Source organism: Chiloscyllium punctatum, chromosome 28 (assembly GCF_047496795.1).
Source record: "Chiloscyllium punctatum isolate Juve2018m chromosome 28, sChiPun1.3, whole genome shotgun sequence".
Classification (NCBI taxonomy): Eukaryota; Metazoa; Chordata; class Chondrichthyes; order Orectolobiformes; family Hemiscylliidae; genus Chiloscyllium; species Chiloscyllium punctatum.
In genome coordinates, this window is record NC_092766.1 from 8,343,144 (window position 1) to 8,358,286 (window position 15,143).

Here is a 15,143-nt window from a genome sequence, read left to right on the forward strand (position 1 = left end):
AGTGGGCACTGTCGGAGGGTCAGTGCTGAGGGAGGGCCACACTGTCAGAGGGTCAGTGCTGAGGGAGTGCCGCACTGTCGGAGGGTCAGTGCTGAGGGAGTGGGCACTGTCAGTGGGTCAGTGCTGAGGGAGGGCCACACTGTCGGAGGGTCAGTGCTGAGGGAGTGGGCACTGTCAGAGGGTCAGTGCTGAGGGAGTGGGCACTGTCGGAGGGTCAGTGCTGAGGGAGCGCCGCACTGTCGGAGGGTCAGTGCTGAGGGAGTGGGCACTGTCAGAGAGTCAGTGCTGGGGGACTGCTGCACTGTCAGAGGGTCAGTGCTGAGGGAGTGGGCACTGTCGGAGGATCAGTGCTGAGGGAGTGGGCACTATCAGAGGGTCAGTGCTGAGGGAGTGTTGCATTGTCGGAGGGTCAGTGCTGAGAAAGCAGGCACTGTCGGAGGGTCAGTGCTGAGGGAACGGGCAGAGTTGGAGGGCCAGCGCTGAGGGAGTGGGCACTGTCAGACGGTCAGTGCTGGGGGACTGCTGCACTGTCAGAGGGTCAGTGCTGAGGGAGCGCCGCACTGTCGGAGGGTCAGTGCTGAGGGAGTGGGCACTATCGGAGGGTCAGCGCTGAGGGAGTGGGCACTGTCGGAGGGAAAGTGCTGAGGGAGTGGGCACTGTCGGAGGGTCAGTGCTGAGGGAGTGCCGCAATGTCGGAGGGTCAGTGCTGAGGGAGCTCTGTACTGTTGGGGGATCAGCACTGCGGGGGTGCCATCAGAGGGTCAGTATTTACAAACAGGAGCCAATTGAGCCCTGCTGACTTTGTCGAGCACAGCTGAGCAACTCCTTAATGCCACTTTCTCACATTATTCTATATTTGGTAAGGCTATTAATCTCCAGAAAAGTTTTACTTTCTGTGTTAAATACTCAATGATTGAGTGTCTGGTGTTGAGTCACCAACGTCCAAGTGAAGAAATTCCTCCTCTCAGTCTAAAATGGCTTTCCTTTTATGCTGAGATTTTTGAATCATTAGTCCTGGGCAATAAACTACCTATGAAGGGCTTTTGCCAGAGATCTCGATTTCGAAGCTCCTTGGATGCTGCCTGCACTGCTGTGCTCTTCCAGCACCACTAATCCAGAATAAACTACCCACGTCCACCCTGGATGATTTTTGTAATTTCAATGAGGTCACCACTCAATTTTCAAAAGGCTGGAGAATAGACCCAATCTTGTCAACCTTTCATTGTAAGGCAATCCTATAATTCCAGGAATTAATCTGGGGAACCTGCACTGCACTCCTCCCTTCGTGGTAAATGTGTCCTTTCTTCGATAAGGGAACCAAAATTGTCCACAATACCTCCAGGTGTGGTCTTGCCAAAGTTCAATACAACTGCAACAAGACATCTTTATTCCTGTAATAGCATCTCCTTACAATGCAGGCCAACATATCATTTGCTGTTCTAACTGCTTCCTGCACCTGCATGTCAACCTTCAATGATTCATGAACAAGGACACCAGGTTCTTTTGGACACCCACTCTCTTATCATTTCAGACTTTTTTTTTTCTTTTGCGGAGTAACTTACTTCATATTCTATTCCATCTGCCATCTTCCAGTCCATTCACTTAGCGTGTCCGATTCCCCTCGGAATCTCCTCACCATTTAACCTTCCCATCCAGCAGATATGGACGTATTCCCATTGGGGTCCACAGCTACATAGGATTGTGAACAGTTGAGGTCCTAGCACTGATCCTTGTCACCCTGAGCATGATATGTCCATTCCTGCTCTGTTAACCAATTCTCAATCAGACATTTCCCCAAAACCTGTGTTCTTTCACTTTATTTACTAACCCATCTGGGGGCTTATCAGAAACTTCTACAAATCCAAACACACACATATAAATTCATTGAAATTACAAAAATCATCCAGGGTGGACATAGGTAGTTTATTCTGGATTAGTGGTGCTGGAAGAGCACAGCAGTTCATACTTGACTTTCTTAAGAAAACTCCAAATTTATCAAACATGATTTCCTTTCCATAACTGACATTGAAACTGCTCAATGCTCAGATTGTTTTTCAATGATTCATTGATCACATTCTTTATAATAGGTTTGAACACTGACTTCCTGACATTAAACTAATAGTTGTGTCATGCTCCGCTCACCCTCATTTGTTCAATAGTGGGGGTTACATCTGCTACTTGCCAATCTAATTTGCCACTTTTTTGAGAATCTATACAGAATGGTAACCCCAAATACATCCAGTATCTCTCAAGCTACATTGATGGAAGCTCATCTGGTCCAGGGATTCATCAACTTTCAATCCCGTTAACTTTACCCATATCACATCTTTGCAAACACTGATTTCCTTTTGTTCAATTTCACACGTCCCTTGGTGACCCATTACTTTTGGGAGATTCTCTGCATTTTTACTCTGTGAAGTCAAACACAAAGTAACTGTTTAGTTTCTCCATGATAAATTCCCCTGTGACAAAAATTGCTGGAAAAGCTCAGCAGGTCTGAACAGCATCTGTGGAGAGAAATCAGAGTGACCCTTGGGGGTGGGGGTGGGTGAGACATGTGGGTGGCACAGTGGCTTAGCAGTTAGCACTGCTGCCTCACAGCGCCAGGGACCCGGGTTCAATTCCCGACTCAGGCAACTGACTGTGTGGAGTTTGCACATTCTCCCCGTGTCTGTGTGGGTTTTCTCCGGGTGCTCCGGTTTCCTCCCACAGTCCAACAGTGTGCAGGTTAGGTGAATTGGCCATGCTAAATTGCCCGCAGTGTTAGGTGAAGGGGTAAATGTAGAGGAATGTGGGTCTGGGTGCGTTACTCTTCGGAGGGTCGGTGTGGACTTGTTGGGCCAAAGGGCCTGTTTCCACACTGTAAGTAATCTAATAAGTGGGGATAAAGCTCAAAGTGACAGAGGAACAGCTAGAGAGACAAAGGGATTGACAATGATCTGGCTGGGAGGCTGAATAGCTATTAATAAAGGACTGTTAGTAGCTAACAATGTGTTGTGTGTCATAGCAGCCTTTGTGATAACAAGGCCTGGCATGTGGCAGGAGAAAGTGAGGACTGCAGATCAGAGCTGAAAATGTGTTGCTGGAAAAGCGCAGCAGGTCAGGCAGCTACAAATTCACCTGCACCTCCACATGCATCATTTACTGCATCCGCTGCACCCGATGTGGCCTCCTCTACATTGGGGAGACAGGCGGAACGTTTCAGAGAACACCTCTGGGACACCCGGACCAACCAACCCAACCACCCCGTGGCTCAACACTTCAACTCCCCCTCCCACCCCACCAAGGACATGCAGGTCCTTGGACTCCTCCATCGCCAGACCATAGCAACACGACGGTTGGAGGAAGAGTGCCTCATCTTCCGCCTAGGAACCCTCCAACCACAAGGGATGAACTCAGATTTCTCCAGTTTCCCCTCATTTCCCCTCCCCCCACCTTGTCTCAGTCCCAACCCTCGAACTCAGCACCGCCTTCCTAACCTGCAATCTTCTTCCCGACCTCTCCGCCCCCACCCCACTCCAGCCTATCACCCTCACCTTGACCTCCTTCCACCTATCGTATTCCCAAAGCCCCTCCCCCAAGTCCCTCCTCCCTACCTTTTATCTTAGCCTGCTGGTCACACTTTCCTCATTCCTGAAGAAGGGCTCATGCCCGAAACGTCGATTCCCCTGCTCCTTTGATGCTGCCTGACCTGCTGCGCTTTTCCAGCAACACATTTTTCAGCTCTGGCATGTGGCAGTTGGGTTAAGGATACGGGAAAGCTCCAGCAATTTCTATTTTTGTCTCCGATTTACAGCATCCTTGGTTCTTGTAAACCCTGCTGTCCCCAGTTGTGTTCTCTGTTTGGGTGTGTGAAAAGTTTAGCCAGCACACTGTCCTCCAGAGGCGTTTACAGTGTTCATTCATATTGCTTACCAGTTTGTATTCAGAGTCGGTTTTCCAATTCTTGACCAGTTTCTGGGTGCTGCTTTATCAGATTTAAAATTCCTCACGTGTTCTACTTTTCCTGGCATTCTTATAAGCCGCTTCCTTTAATACATTTCCCAAAATTATTTGATTAACCCAGGTTAATTTCTTTTTCCTATTGGGTGTTTGGGCCATAGAGAAATGTGGATAGTTGCAGACTGGCACCTATTTGTTTAAACACCACCTCTGTGCCACTAAAACTTTTAAATTCCTGATCCAATTGGCCATGGTCAACTTATGCTTCACATCTTCAAGATTTATAACCAGAATTCCACTGTACCAAGGGAGCACTGCCCCACAATACAGAACACAGCAATGGTGTCTGGGAAAGTCAGGACCCAGAAAGAGTCAGTACATTGAACAGTTTAGTACACGGAGTACCCACTGTACTGCTCGTCTTTTCAGAGTGCGGCACTCCCTCAGCACTGACCCTCCAACAGTGCCCACTCCCTCAGCACTGACCCTCCGACAGTGCGGCACTCCCTCAGCTCTGACCCTCCGACAGTGCCCGCTCCCTCAGCACTGACCCTCCGACAGTGCGGCACTCCCTCAGCACTGACCCTCCGACAGTGCCCACTCCCTCGGCACTGACACTCCGACAGTGCCCACTCCCTCGGCACTGACCCTCCGACAGTGCGGCACTCCCTCGGCACTGACCCTCCGACAGTGCCCACTCCCTCGGCACTGACCCTCCGACAGTGCCCACTCCCTCGGCACTGACCCTCCGACAGGGCCCACTCCCTCGGCACTGACCCTCCGACAGTGCCCACTCCCTCGGCACTGACACTCCGACAGTGCCCACTCCCTCGGCACTGACCCTCCGACAGTGCCCACTCCCTCGGCACTGACCCTCCGACAGTGCCCACTCCCTCGGCACTGACCCTCCGACAGTGCCCACTCCCTCGGCACTGACCCTCCGACAGTGCCCACTCCCTCGGCACTGACCCTCCGACAGTGCCCACTCCCTCGGCACTGACCCACCGACAGTGCCCACTCCCTCGGCACTGACCCTCCAACAGTGCAGCACTCCCTCATCACTGACCCTCCGACAGTGCCCACTCCCTCAGCACTGACCCTCCGACAGTGCCCACTCCCTCAGCACTGACCCTCCGACAGTGCCCACTCCCTCAGCGCTGACCCTCCGACCGTGCGGCGCTCCCTCAGCACTGACCCTCCGACCGTGCGGTGCTCCCTCAGCACTGACCTTCCAACAGTGCCCAATCCCTCAGCACTGACCCTCCGACAGTGCCCACTCCCTCAGCACTGACCCTCCGACCGTGCGGCGCTCCCTCAGCACTGACCCTCCGACCGTGCGGCGCTCCCTCAGCACTGACCCTCCGACAGTGCCCACTCCCTCAGCACTGACCCTCCGACAGTGCCCACTCCCTCAGCGCTGACCCTCCGACCGTGCGGCGCTCCCTCAGCACTGACCCTCCGACCGTGCGGCGCTCCCTCAGCACTGACCCTCCGACCGTGCGGTGCTCCCTCAGCACTGACCTTCCAACAGTGCCCAATCCCTCAGCACTGACCCTCCGACAGTGCCCACTCCCTCAGCACTGACCCTCCGACCGTGCGGCGCTCCCTCAGCACTGACCCTCCGACCGTGCGGCGCTCCCTCAGCACTGACCCTCCGACAGTGCGGTGCTCCCTCAGCACTGACCCTCCGACAGTACCCACTCCCTCAGGACTGTCCCTCCGACAGTGCTGCACTCCCTCAGCACTGACCCTCCGACAGTGCCCACTCTCTCAGCACTGACCCTCCGACAGTGCGGTGCTCCCTCAGCACTGACCCTCCGACAGTACCCACTCCCTCAGGACTGTCCCTCCGACAGTGCGGCACTCCCTCAGCACTGACCCTCCGACATTGCGGCACTCCCTCAGCACTGACCTTCCAACAGTGCGCTGCTCCCTCAGCACTGACCCTCCGACAGTGCGGCACTCCCTCAGCACTGACCTTCCAACAGTGCGCTGCTCCCTCAGCACTGACCCTCCGACAGTGCGGCACTCCCTCAGCACTGACCCTCCGACAGTGCGGTGCTCCCTCAGCACTGACCCTCCGACAGTACCCACTCTCTCAGCACTGACCCTCCGACTGTGCGACGCTCCCTCAGCACTGACTCTCCGACAGTGCCCACTCCCTCAGCACTGACCCTCCGACAGTGCGGCACTCCCTCAGCACTGACCCTCCGACAGTGCCCACTCCCTCAGCACTGATCCTCCGACAGTGCGATGCTCCCTCTGCACTGACCCTCCGACAGTGCCTGCTCCCTCAGCACTGACCCTCCGACAGTGCCCGCTCCCTCAGCACTGACCCTCCGACAGTGCGGCACTCCCTCAGCACTGACCCTCCGACAGTGCGGCACTCCCTCGGCACTGACCCTCCGACAGTGCCTGCTCCCTCAGCACTCACTCTCAGAGTTGGGCGGTCTCTTAGTTGATTAGATTCCTTCCAGTGTGGAAACAGGTCATTCGGCCCAACCAGTCCACACCGACCCACCGAAGAGTAACCCACCCAGACCCATTTCCCTCTGACTAATGCACCTAACACTACGGACAATTTAGTATGGACAATCCACCTGACCTGCACATCTTTGGACTGTGGGAGGAAACCGGAGCACGCGGAGGAAACCCACGCAGACACGGGGAGAATGTGCAAACTCCACACAGACAGTTGCCCGAGGCTGGAATTGAACCTGGGACCCTGGTGCTGTGAGGCAGCAGTGCTAACCACTGAGCCACCTTGACCCTCGGATAGAGTACTGCTCTGTTGGTATGACACAGATCCTATCGTTACCGTTCCTGGTGTCTGAGAGTACCTCTTCCTTGAACCATGGCTGAGTGAATGATTGTAGAACAACAACAAAAAAATCACAAACAAGTTTTATTAAAAATGTATCACATCTCTTGGAAAAAAGTACATGGAACAGAAGGAGCTGAGACTGCATTTGAGAATGGTGTCAATTATAACCGGACACAAAATTAACTCCCCTAGCCTCTCCACACCCCGACCCCTGGGCTGGACCTGACTCTCAAACATCCCCCTTCCCCCCAGGCAGGGCCCGACCCCTAACCTCTTCCTCCTCCTCCTCCCCCAAACAGGGTCTGATCTCTAACTGCCTCCTCCCCTCCCAATGCTGACCTTTCCCCCCCACCTTCTCCTGGGCCTGACCCCTAACCTCTTCCTCCTCCTCCTCCCCCAAACAGGGTCTGATCTCTAACTGCCTCCTCCCCTCCCAATGCTGACCTTTCCCCCCCACCTTCTCCTGGGCCTGACCCCTAACACCCTCCCCCTAGCCCAGGCAGACCTCTCATTCCCCCGCCTCCCCCAGCCTGGCCTTGACTTCTAACCTCTCCCCCCCCCCCCCCCCCCCCCAGGGCTGATCTCTAACACCCCCACCCTTCCCCAGACCCAGTGCTAACCTCTTAACCCCCTCCCTGGGCTGACCTCTAACACCACCCCTCTCACGGAGAGTTCGGGGTGTATCAGGGGACTGTTGGGTCCACAGTAACGTTAATTCTCTGATTTACATGCAGCCTGTGATCAGACTTGTAGGTTGGCAGAGACGACATCATGGAAAAACTTCAGTCTGAAAGAGAACAGCTCTCAGACATAAAGCAACTCAGGACCGGTCTCCATTCACCAACTCACAGCCCTCACACTCCAGAGGGACAGTGAGAGGTGACTACCCCATTACCAAGAGCCTGGTTAGAGTGATACAACCCTCTCCCCCCCCTACAATGACCCAGTGCGCAGGCTGTGTGTTCCAGGTTGTCGTGAAGTCTCGGAGCACGGGAAGCCATTGATGTGATCCGGTTTGTAGCAGCTACAAGATCATCCTGATCCAGACAGTGTCTTACTGACAAACACAGCTCCCTGAGGAGCTGCCGCGGGGCTCTGAGGCAGTGGTCACCATTACTGAGGCTGAAGGGGCCCTCGCGGTAATCCTCGAGGGGGCAGGGGGAGCCGGGTACCACCACGTGGGGGCATGAGTGGACCGCGCGCAAATCCAAAATGTGGAGGACGTGGTGGGCCATTGAACCCGGGCGGGGGCATTGGAGGTGGGGGCCCTCGCATTCCATGTGGGGGTGGTCCTACAGGTGGGAGAGAGGAAAGGAGATTAAATAGAACAGAGGAAACAGAGAACACAGTTGTGCCCCTCTTTGGAAAAGCCCGCTCAGATTCTCTACGAATCCCTCAGTTCCACAGTCAAGAAACCTCCAACTATGGTCTCACACACAGCTGCCATCTGACTAACACAGGAGGGCCTCGTCCCCCCCCCCACCAAGGGACGGACGGTCAATCACACCCACCCTGGACAGAGAAATGCACCCCGCTGCATTCCACACAGGGCTAGCCCTCCCCGCATTCAGCACCCACCCCAAGACACACACACACACACACACACACACACTGATCCCCCACCCCGTCCCCATTCAGTCACACACACACCCCCCACCCCGTCCCCATTCAGCCCCACACACACACCCCCCACCCCGTCCCCATTCAGCCCCCCACACACACACACCCCCCACCCCGTCCCCATTCAGCCCCACACACACACACACCCCCCACCCCGTCCCCATTCAGCCCCCACACACACACACCCCCCACCCCGTCCCCATTCAGCCCCCCACACACACACACCCCCCACCCCGTCCCCATTCAGCCCCCCACACACACACACCCCCCACCCCGTCCCCATTCAGCCCCACACACACACTCCCCCCACCCCGTCCCCATTCAGCCCCACACACACACTCCCCCCACCCCGTCCCCATTCCCCACACACACACCCCCCACCCCGTCCCCATTCAGTCACACACACACCCCCCACCCCGTCCCCATTCAGCCCCACACACACACACCCCCCACCCCGTCCCCATTCAGCCCCACACACACACACCCCCCACCCCGTCCCCATTCAGTCACACACACACCCCCCACCCCGTCCCCATTCCCCACACACACACCCCCCACCCCGTCCCCATTCAGTCACACACACACCCCCCACCCCGTCCCCATTCAGCCCCACACACACACACCCCCCACCCCGTCCCCATTCAGCCCCACACACACACACCCCCCACCCCGTCCCCATTCAGTCACACACACACCCCCCACCCCGTCCCCATTCCCCCCCACACACACACCCCCCACCCCGTCCCCATTCAGCCCCACACACACACTCCCCCCACCCCGTCCCCATTCAGCCCCACACACACACACCCCCCACCCCGTCCCCATTCAGCCCCACACACACACACCCCCCACCCCGTCCCCATTCAGCCCCCCACACACACACACCCCCCACCCCGTCCCCATTCAGTCTCACACACACACCCCCCACCCCGTCCCCATTCCCCCCCACACACACACACCCCCCACCCCGTCCCCATTCAGCCCCCCACACACACACCCCCCACCCCGTCCCCATTCAGCCCCACACACACACTCCCCCCACCCCGTCCCCATTCAGCCCCACACACACACACCCCCCACCCCGTCCCCATTCCCCACACACACACACCCCCCACCCCGTCCCCATTCCCCACACACACACACCCCCCACCCCGTCCCCATTCAGCCCCACACACACACACCCCCCACCCCGTCCCCATTCAGCCCCACACACACACACACCCCCCACCCCGTCCCCATTCAGCCCCCCACACACACACCCCCCACCCCGTCCCCATTCAGTCTCACACACACACCCCCCACCCCGTCCCCATTCCCCACACACACACCCCCCACCCCGTCCCCATTCCCCACACACACACCCCCCACCCCGTCCCCATTCAGTCTCACACACACACCCCCCACCCCGTCCCCATTCCCCACACACACACCCCCCACCCCGTCCCCATTCCCCACACACACACCCCCCACCCCGTCCCCATTCAGTCTCACACACACACCCCCCACCCCGTCCCCATTCCCCCCACACACACACACACCCCCCACCCCGTCCCCATTCCCCCCCACACACACACACCCCCCACCCCGTCCCCATTCAGTCTCACACACACACCCCCCACCCCGTCCCCATTCCCCCCCACACACACACACCCCCCACCCCGTCCCCATTCAGTCACACACACACCCCCCACCCCGTCCCCATTCAGTCACACACACACACACCCCCCACCCCGTCCCCATTCAGCCCCACACACACACCCCCCACCCCGTCCCCATTCAGCCCCCCACACACACACCCCCCACCCCGTCCCCATTCAGCCCCACACACACACCCCCCACCCCGTCCCCATTCCCCCCCACACACACACCCCCCACCCCGTCCCCATTCCCCCCCACACACACACACCCCACCCCGTCCCCATTCAGCCCCCCACACACACACCCCCCACCCCGTCCCCATTCAGCCCCACACACACACCCCCCACCCCGTCCCCATTCCCCCCCACACACACACCCCCCACCCCGTCCCCATTCCCCCCCACACACACACACCCCCCACCCCGTCCCCATTCAGTCACACACACACCCCCCACCCCGTCCCCATTCAGTCACACACACACCCCCCACCCCGTCCCCATTCAGTCACACACACACCCCCCACCCCGTCCCCATTCAGCCCCACACACACACCCCCCACCCCGTCCCCATTCAGCCCCACACACACACACCCCCCACCCCGTCCCCATTCCCCCCCACACACACACACCCCCCACCCCGTCCCCATTCCCCCCCACACACACACCCCCCACCCCGTCCCCATTCAGCCCCCCACACACACACACCCCCCACCCCGTCCCCATTCAGCCCCACACACACACACACCCCCCACCCCGTCCCCATTCCCCACACACACACACCCCCCACCCCGTCCCCATTCAGCCCCCCACACACACACACCCCCCACCCCGTCCCCATTCAGCCCCACACACACACACCCCCCACCCCGTCCCCATTCAGTCACACACACACCCCCCACCCCGTCCCCATTCAGCCCCCCACACACACACCCCCCACCCCGTCCCCATTCCCCACACACACACACCCCCCACCCCGTCCCCATTCAGCCCCCCACACACACACCCCCCACCCCGTCCCCATTCAGCCCCACACACACACACCCCCCACCCCGTCCCCATTCAGTCACACACACACCCCCCACCCCGTCCCCATTCAGTCACACACACACCCCCCACCCCGTCCCCATTCCCCCCCACACACACACACCCCCCACCCCGTCCCCATTCCCCCCCCCACACACACACCCCCCACCCCGTCCCCATTCAGTCACACACACACCCCCCACCCCGTCCCCATTCAGTCACACACACACCCCCCACCCCGTCCCCATTCAGCCCCCCCCACACACACCCCCCACCCCGTCCCCATTCCCCCCCCCACACACACACCCCCCACCCCGTCCCCATTCAGTCACACACACACCCCCCACCCCGTCCCCATTCAGTCACACACACACCCCCCACCCCGTCCCCATTCAGCCCCCCCCACACACACCCCCCACCCCGTCCCCATTCAGTCACACACACACCCCCCCACCCCGTCCCCATTCAGCCCCCCACACACACACACCCCCCACCCCGTCCCCATTCCCCACACACACACCCCCCACCCCGTCCCCATTCCCCACACACACACCCCCCACCCCGTCCCCATTCAGCCCCACACACACACCCCCCACCCCGTCCCCATTCCCCCCCACACACACACCCCCCACCCCGTCCCCATTCAGCCCCACACACACACACCCCCCACCCCGTCCCCATTCAGTCACACACACACACACACCCCCCACCCCGTCCCCATTCAGTCACACACACACACTCCCCCCACCCCGTCCCCATTCAGCCCCACACACACACTCCCCCCACCCCGTCCCCATTCCCCCCCACACACACACACCCCCCACCCCGTCCCCATTCAGCCCCACACACACACCCCCCACCCCGTCCCCATTCAGCCCCACACACACACCCCCCACCCCGTCCCCATTCAGCCCCCCACACACACACCCCCCACCCCGTCCCCATTCAGTCACACACACACACCCCCCACCCCGTCCCCATTCAGCCCCACACACACCCCCCCCACCCCGTCCCCATTCAGCCCCACACACACACACCCCCCACCCCGTCCCCATTCAGTCTCACACACACCCCCCACCCCGTCCCCATTCAGTCTCACACACACACACCCCCCACCCCGTCCCCATTCAGCCCCACACACACACACCCCCCCACCCCGTCCCCATTCAGCCCCACACACACACACCCCCCACCCCGTCCCCATTCAGCCCCACACACACACACCCCCCACCCCGTCCCCATTCAGCCCCACACACACACACCCCCCACCCCGTCCCCATTCAGTCTCACACACACACCCCCCACCCCGTCCCCATTCAGCCCCACACACACACACCCCCCACCCCGTCCCCATTCAGTCTCACACACACCCCCCACCCCGTCCCCATTCAGCCCCACACACACACACCCCCCACCCCGTCCCCATTCAGTCACACACACACCCCCCCCACCCCGTCCCCATTCCCCCCACACACACACACACCCCCCACCCCGTCCCCATTCAGCCCCACACACACACACCCCCCACCCCGTCCCCATTCAGCCCCACACACACACCCCCCACCCCGTCCCCATTCAGTCACACACACACACCCCCCACCCCGTCCCCATTCAGCCCCACACACACACACACCCCCCACCCCGTCCCCATTCAGCCCCACACACACACACACCCCCCACCCCGTCCCCATTCAGCCCCACACACACACCCCCCACCCCGTCCCCATTCAGCCCCACACACACTCCCCCCACCCCGTCCCCATTCCCCCCCACACACACACACCCCCCACCCCGTCCCCATTCCCCACACACACACCCCCCACCCCGTCCCCATTCAGTCACACACACACACACCCCCCACCCCGTCCCCATTCAGCCCCACACACACACACCCCCCACCCCGTCCCCATTCAGCCCCACACACACACCCCCCACCCCGTCCCCATTCCCCACACACACACCCCCCACCCCGTCCCCATTCCCCCCCACACACACCCCCCACCCCGTCCCCATTCAGTCACACACACACCCCCCACCCCGTCCCCATTCCCCCCCACACACACACCCCCCACCCCGTCCCCATTCAGTCACACACACACACACACACCCCCCACCCCGTCCCCATTCAGCCCCACACACACACCCCCCACCCCGTCCCCATTCAGCCCCACACACACACCCCCCACCCCGTCCCCATTCCCCCCCACACACACACCCCCGACCCCGTCCCCATTCAGCCCCCCCCACACACACACCCCCCACCCCGTCCCCATTCAGTCTCACACACACACCCCCCACCCCGTCCCCATTCAGCCCCACACACACACCCCCCACCCCGTCCCCATTCCCCACACACACACACCCCCCACCCCGTCCCCATTCAGCCCCACACACACACCCCCCACCCCGTCCCCATTCAGTCACACACACACACACACCCCCCACCCCGTCCCCATTCAGCCCCACACACACACACCCCCCACCCCGTCCCCATTCAGCCCCACACACACACACCCCCCACCCCGTCCCCATTCAGCCCCACACACACACACCCCCCACCCCGTCCCCATTCAGCCCCACACACACACACCCCCCACCCCGTCCCCATTCAGCCCCACACACACACACCCCCCACCCCGTCCCCATTCAGCCCCACACACACACACCCCCCACCCCGTCCCCATTCAGCCCCACACACACACACCCCCCACCCCGTCCCCATTCAGTCTCACACACACACCCCCCACCCCGTCCCCATTCAGCCCCACACACACACACCCCCCACCCCGTCCCCATTCAGCCCCACACACACACACCCCCCACCCCGTCCCCATTCAGCCCCACACACACACACCCCCCACCCCGTCCCCATTCAGCCCCACACACACACACCCCCCACCCCGTCCCCATTCAGCCCCACACACACACACCCCCCACCCCGTCCCCATTCAGCCCCACACACACACACCCCCCACCCCGTCCCCATTCAGCCCCACACACACACACCCCCCACCCCGTCCCCATTCAGCCCCCCACACACACACACCCCCCACCCCGTCCCCATTCAGCCCCCCACACACACACACCCCCCACCCCGTCCCCATTCAGCCCCACACACACACGCCCCACCCCGTCCCCATTCAGCCCCACACACACACGCCCCACCCCGTCCCCATTCAGCCCCACACACACACCCCCCACCCCGTCCCCATTCCCCACACACACACACCCCCCACCCCGTCCCCATTCCCCCCCACACACACACCCCCCACCCCGTCCCCATTCAGCCCCCCACACACACACCCCCCACCCCGTCCCCATTCCCCACACACACACACCCCCCACCCCGTCCCCATTCCCCCCCCCACACACACACCCCCCACCCCGTCCCCATTCCCCACACACACACACCCCCCACCCCGTCCCCATTCCCCCCCCCACACACACACCCCCCACCCCGTCCCCATTCCCCACACACACACACCCCCCACCCCGTCCCCATTCCCCCCCCACACACACACACCCCCCACCCCGTCCCCATTCAGTCACACACACACCCCCCACCCCGTCCCCATTCCCCCCCACACACACACCCCCCACCCCGTCCCCATTCAGCCCCCCACACACACACCCCCCACCCCGTCCCCATTCAGTCTCACACACATACCCCCCACCCCGTCCCCATTCAGTCTCACACACACACCCCCCACCCCGTCCCCATTCAGTCTCACACACACACCCCCCACCCCGTCCCCATTCAGCCCCACACACACACACCCCCCACCCCGTCCCCATTCAGTCTCTCACACACACACACCCCCCACCCCGTCCCCATTCCCCCCCACACACACACCCCCCACCCCGTCCCCATTCCCCCCCACACACACACACCCCCCACCCCGTCCCCATTCAGCCCCACACACAGATCTCCCACCCCGTCCCCATTCAGCCCCCACACACACACACCCCCCACCCCGTCCCCATTCAGTCTCTCACACACACACACCCCCCACCCCGTCCCCATTCCCCCCCACACACACACACCCCCCACCCCGTCCCCATTCCCCCCCACACACACACTCCCCCCACCCCGTCCC

At 60.8% G+C, this 15,143-nt stretch overlaps 1 protein-coding gene across 2 annotated transcripts in view; it reads right to left on the reverse strand.

The window, feature by feature from the left end:
- Positions 1-7,346: 7,346 nt before the first annotated feature.
- The window catches only part of sf3b4 (splicing factor 3b, subunit 4), a 12,563-nt gene continuing 4,766 nt past the window's right edge, over positions 7,347-15,143 (reverse strand). For both annotated transcript variants that reach the window (XM_072548848.1, XM_072548847.1), the window contains exon 6: positions 7,347-8,058. In XM_072548848.1, the coding sequence (XP_072404949.1) occupies positions 7,880-8,058 (179 nt within the window). In that variant the 3' untranslated portion in view covers positions 7,347-7,879. The remainder of the gene's footprint in view (positions 8,059-15,143) is intronic.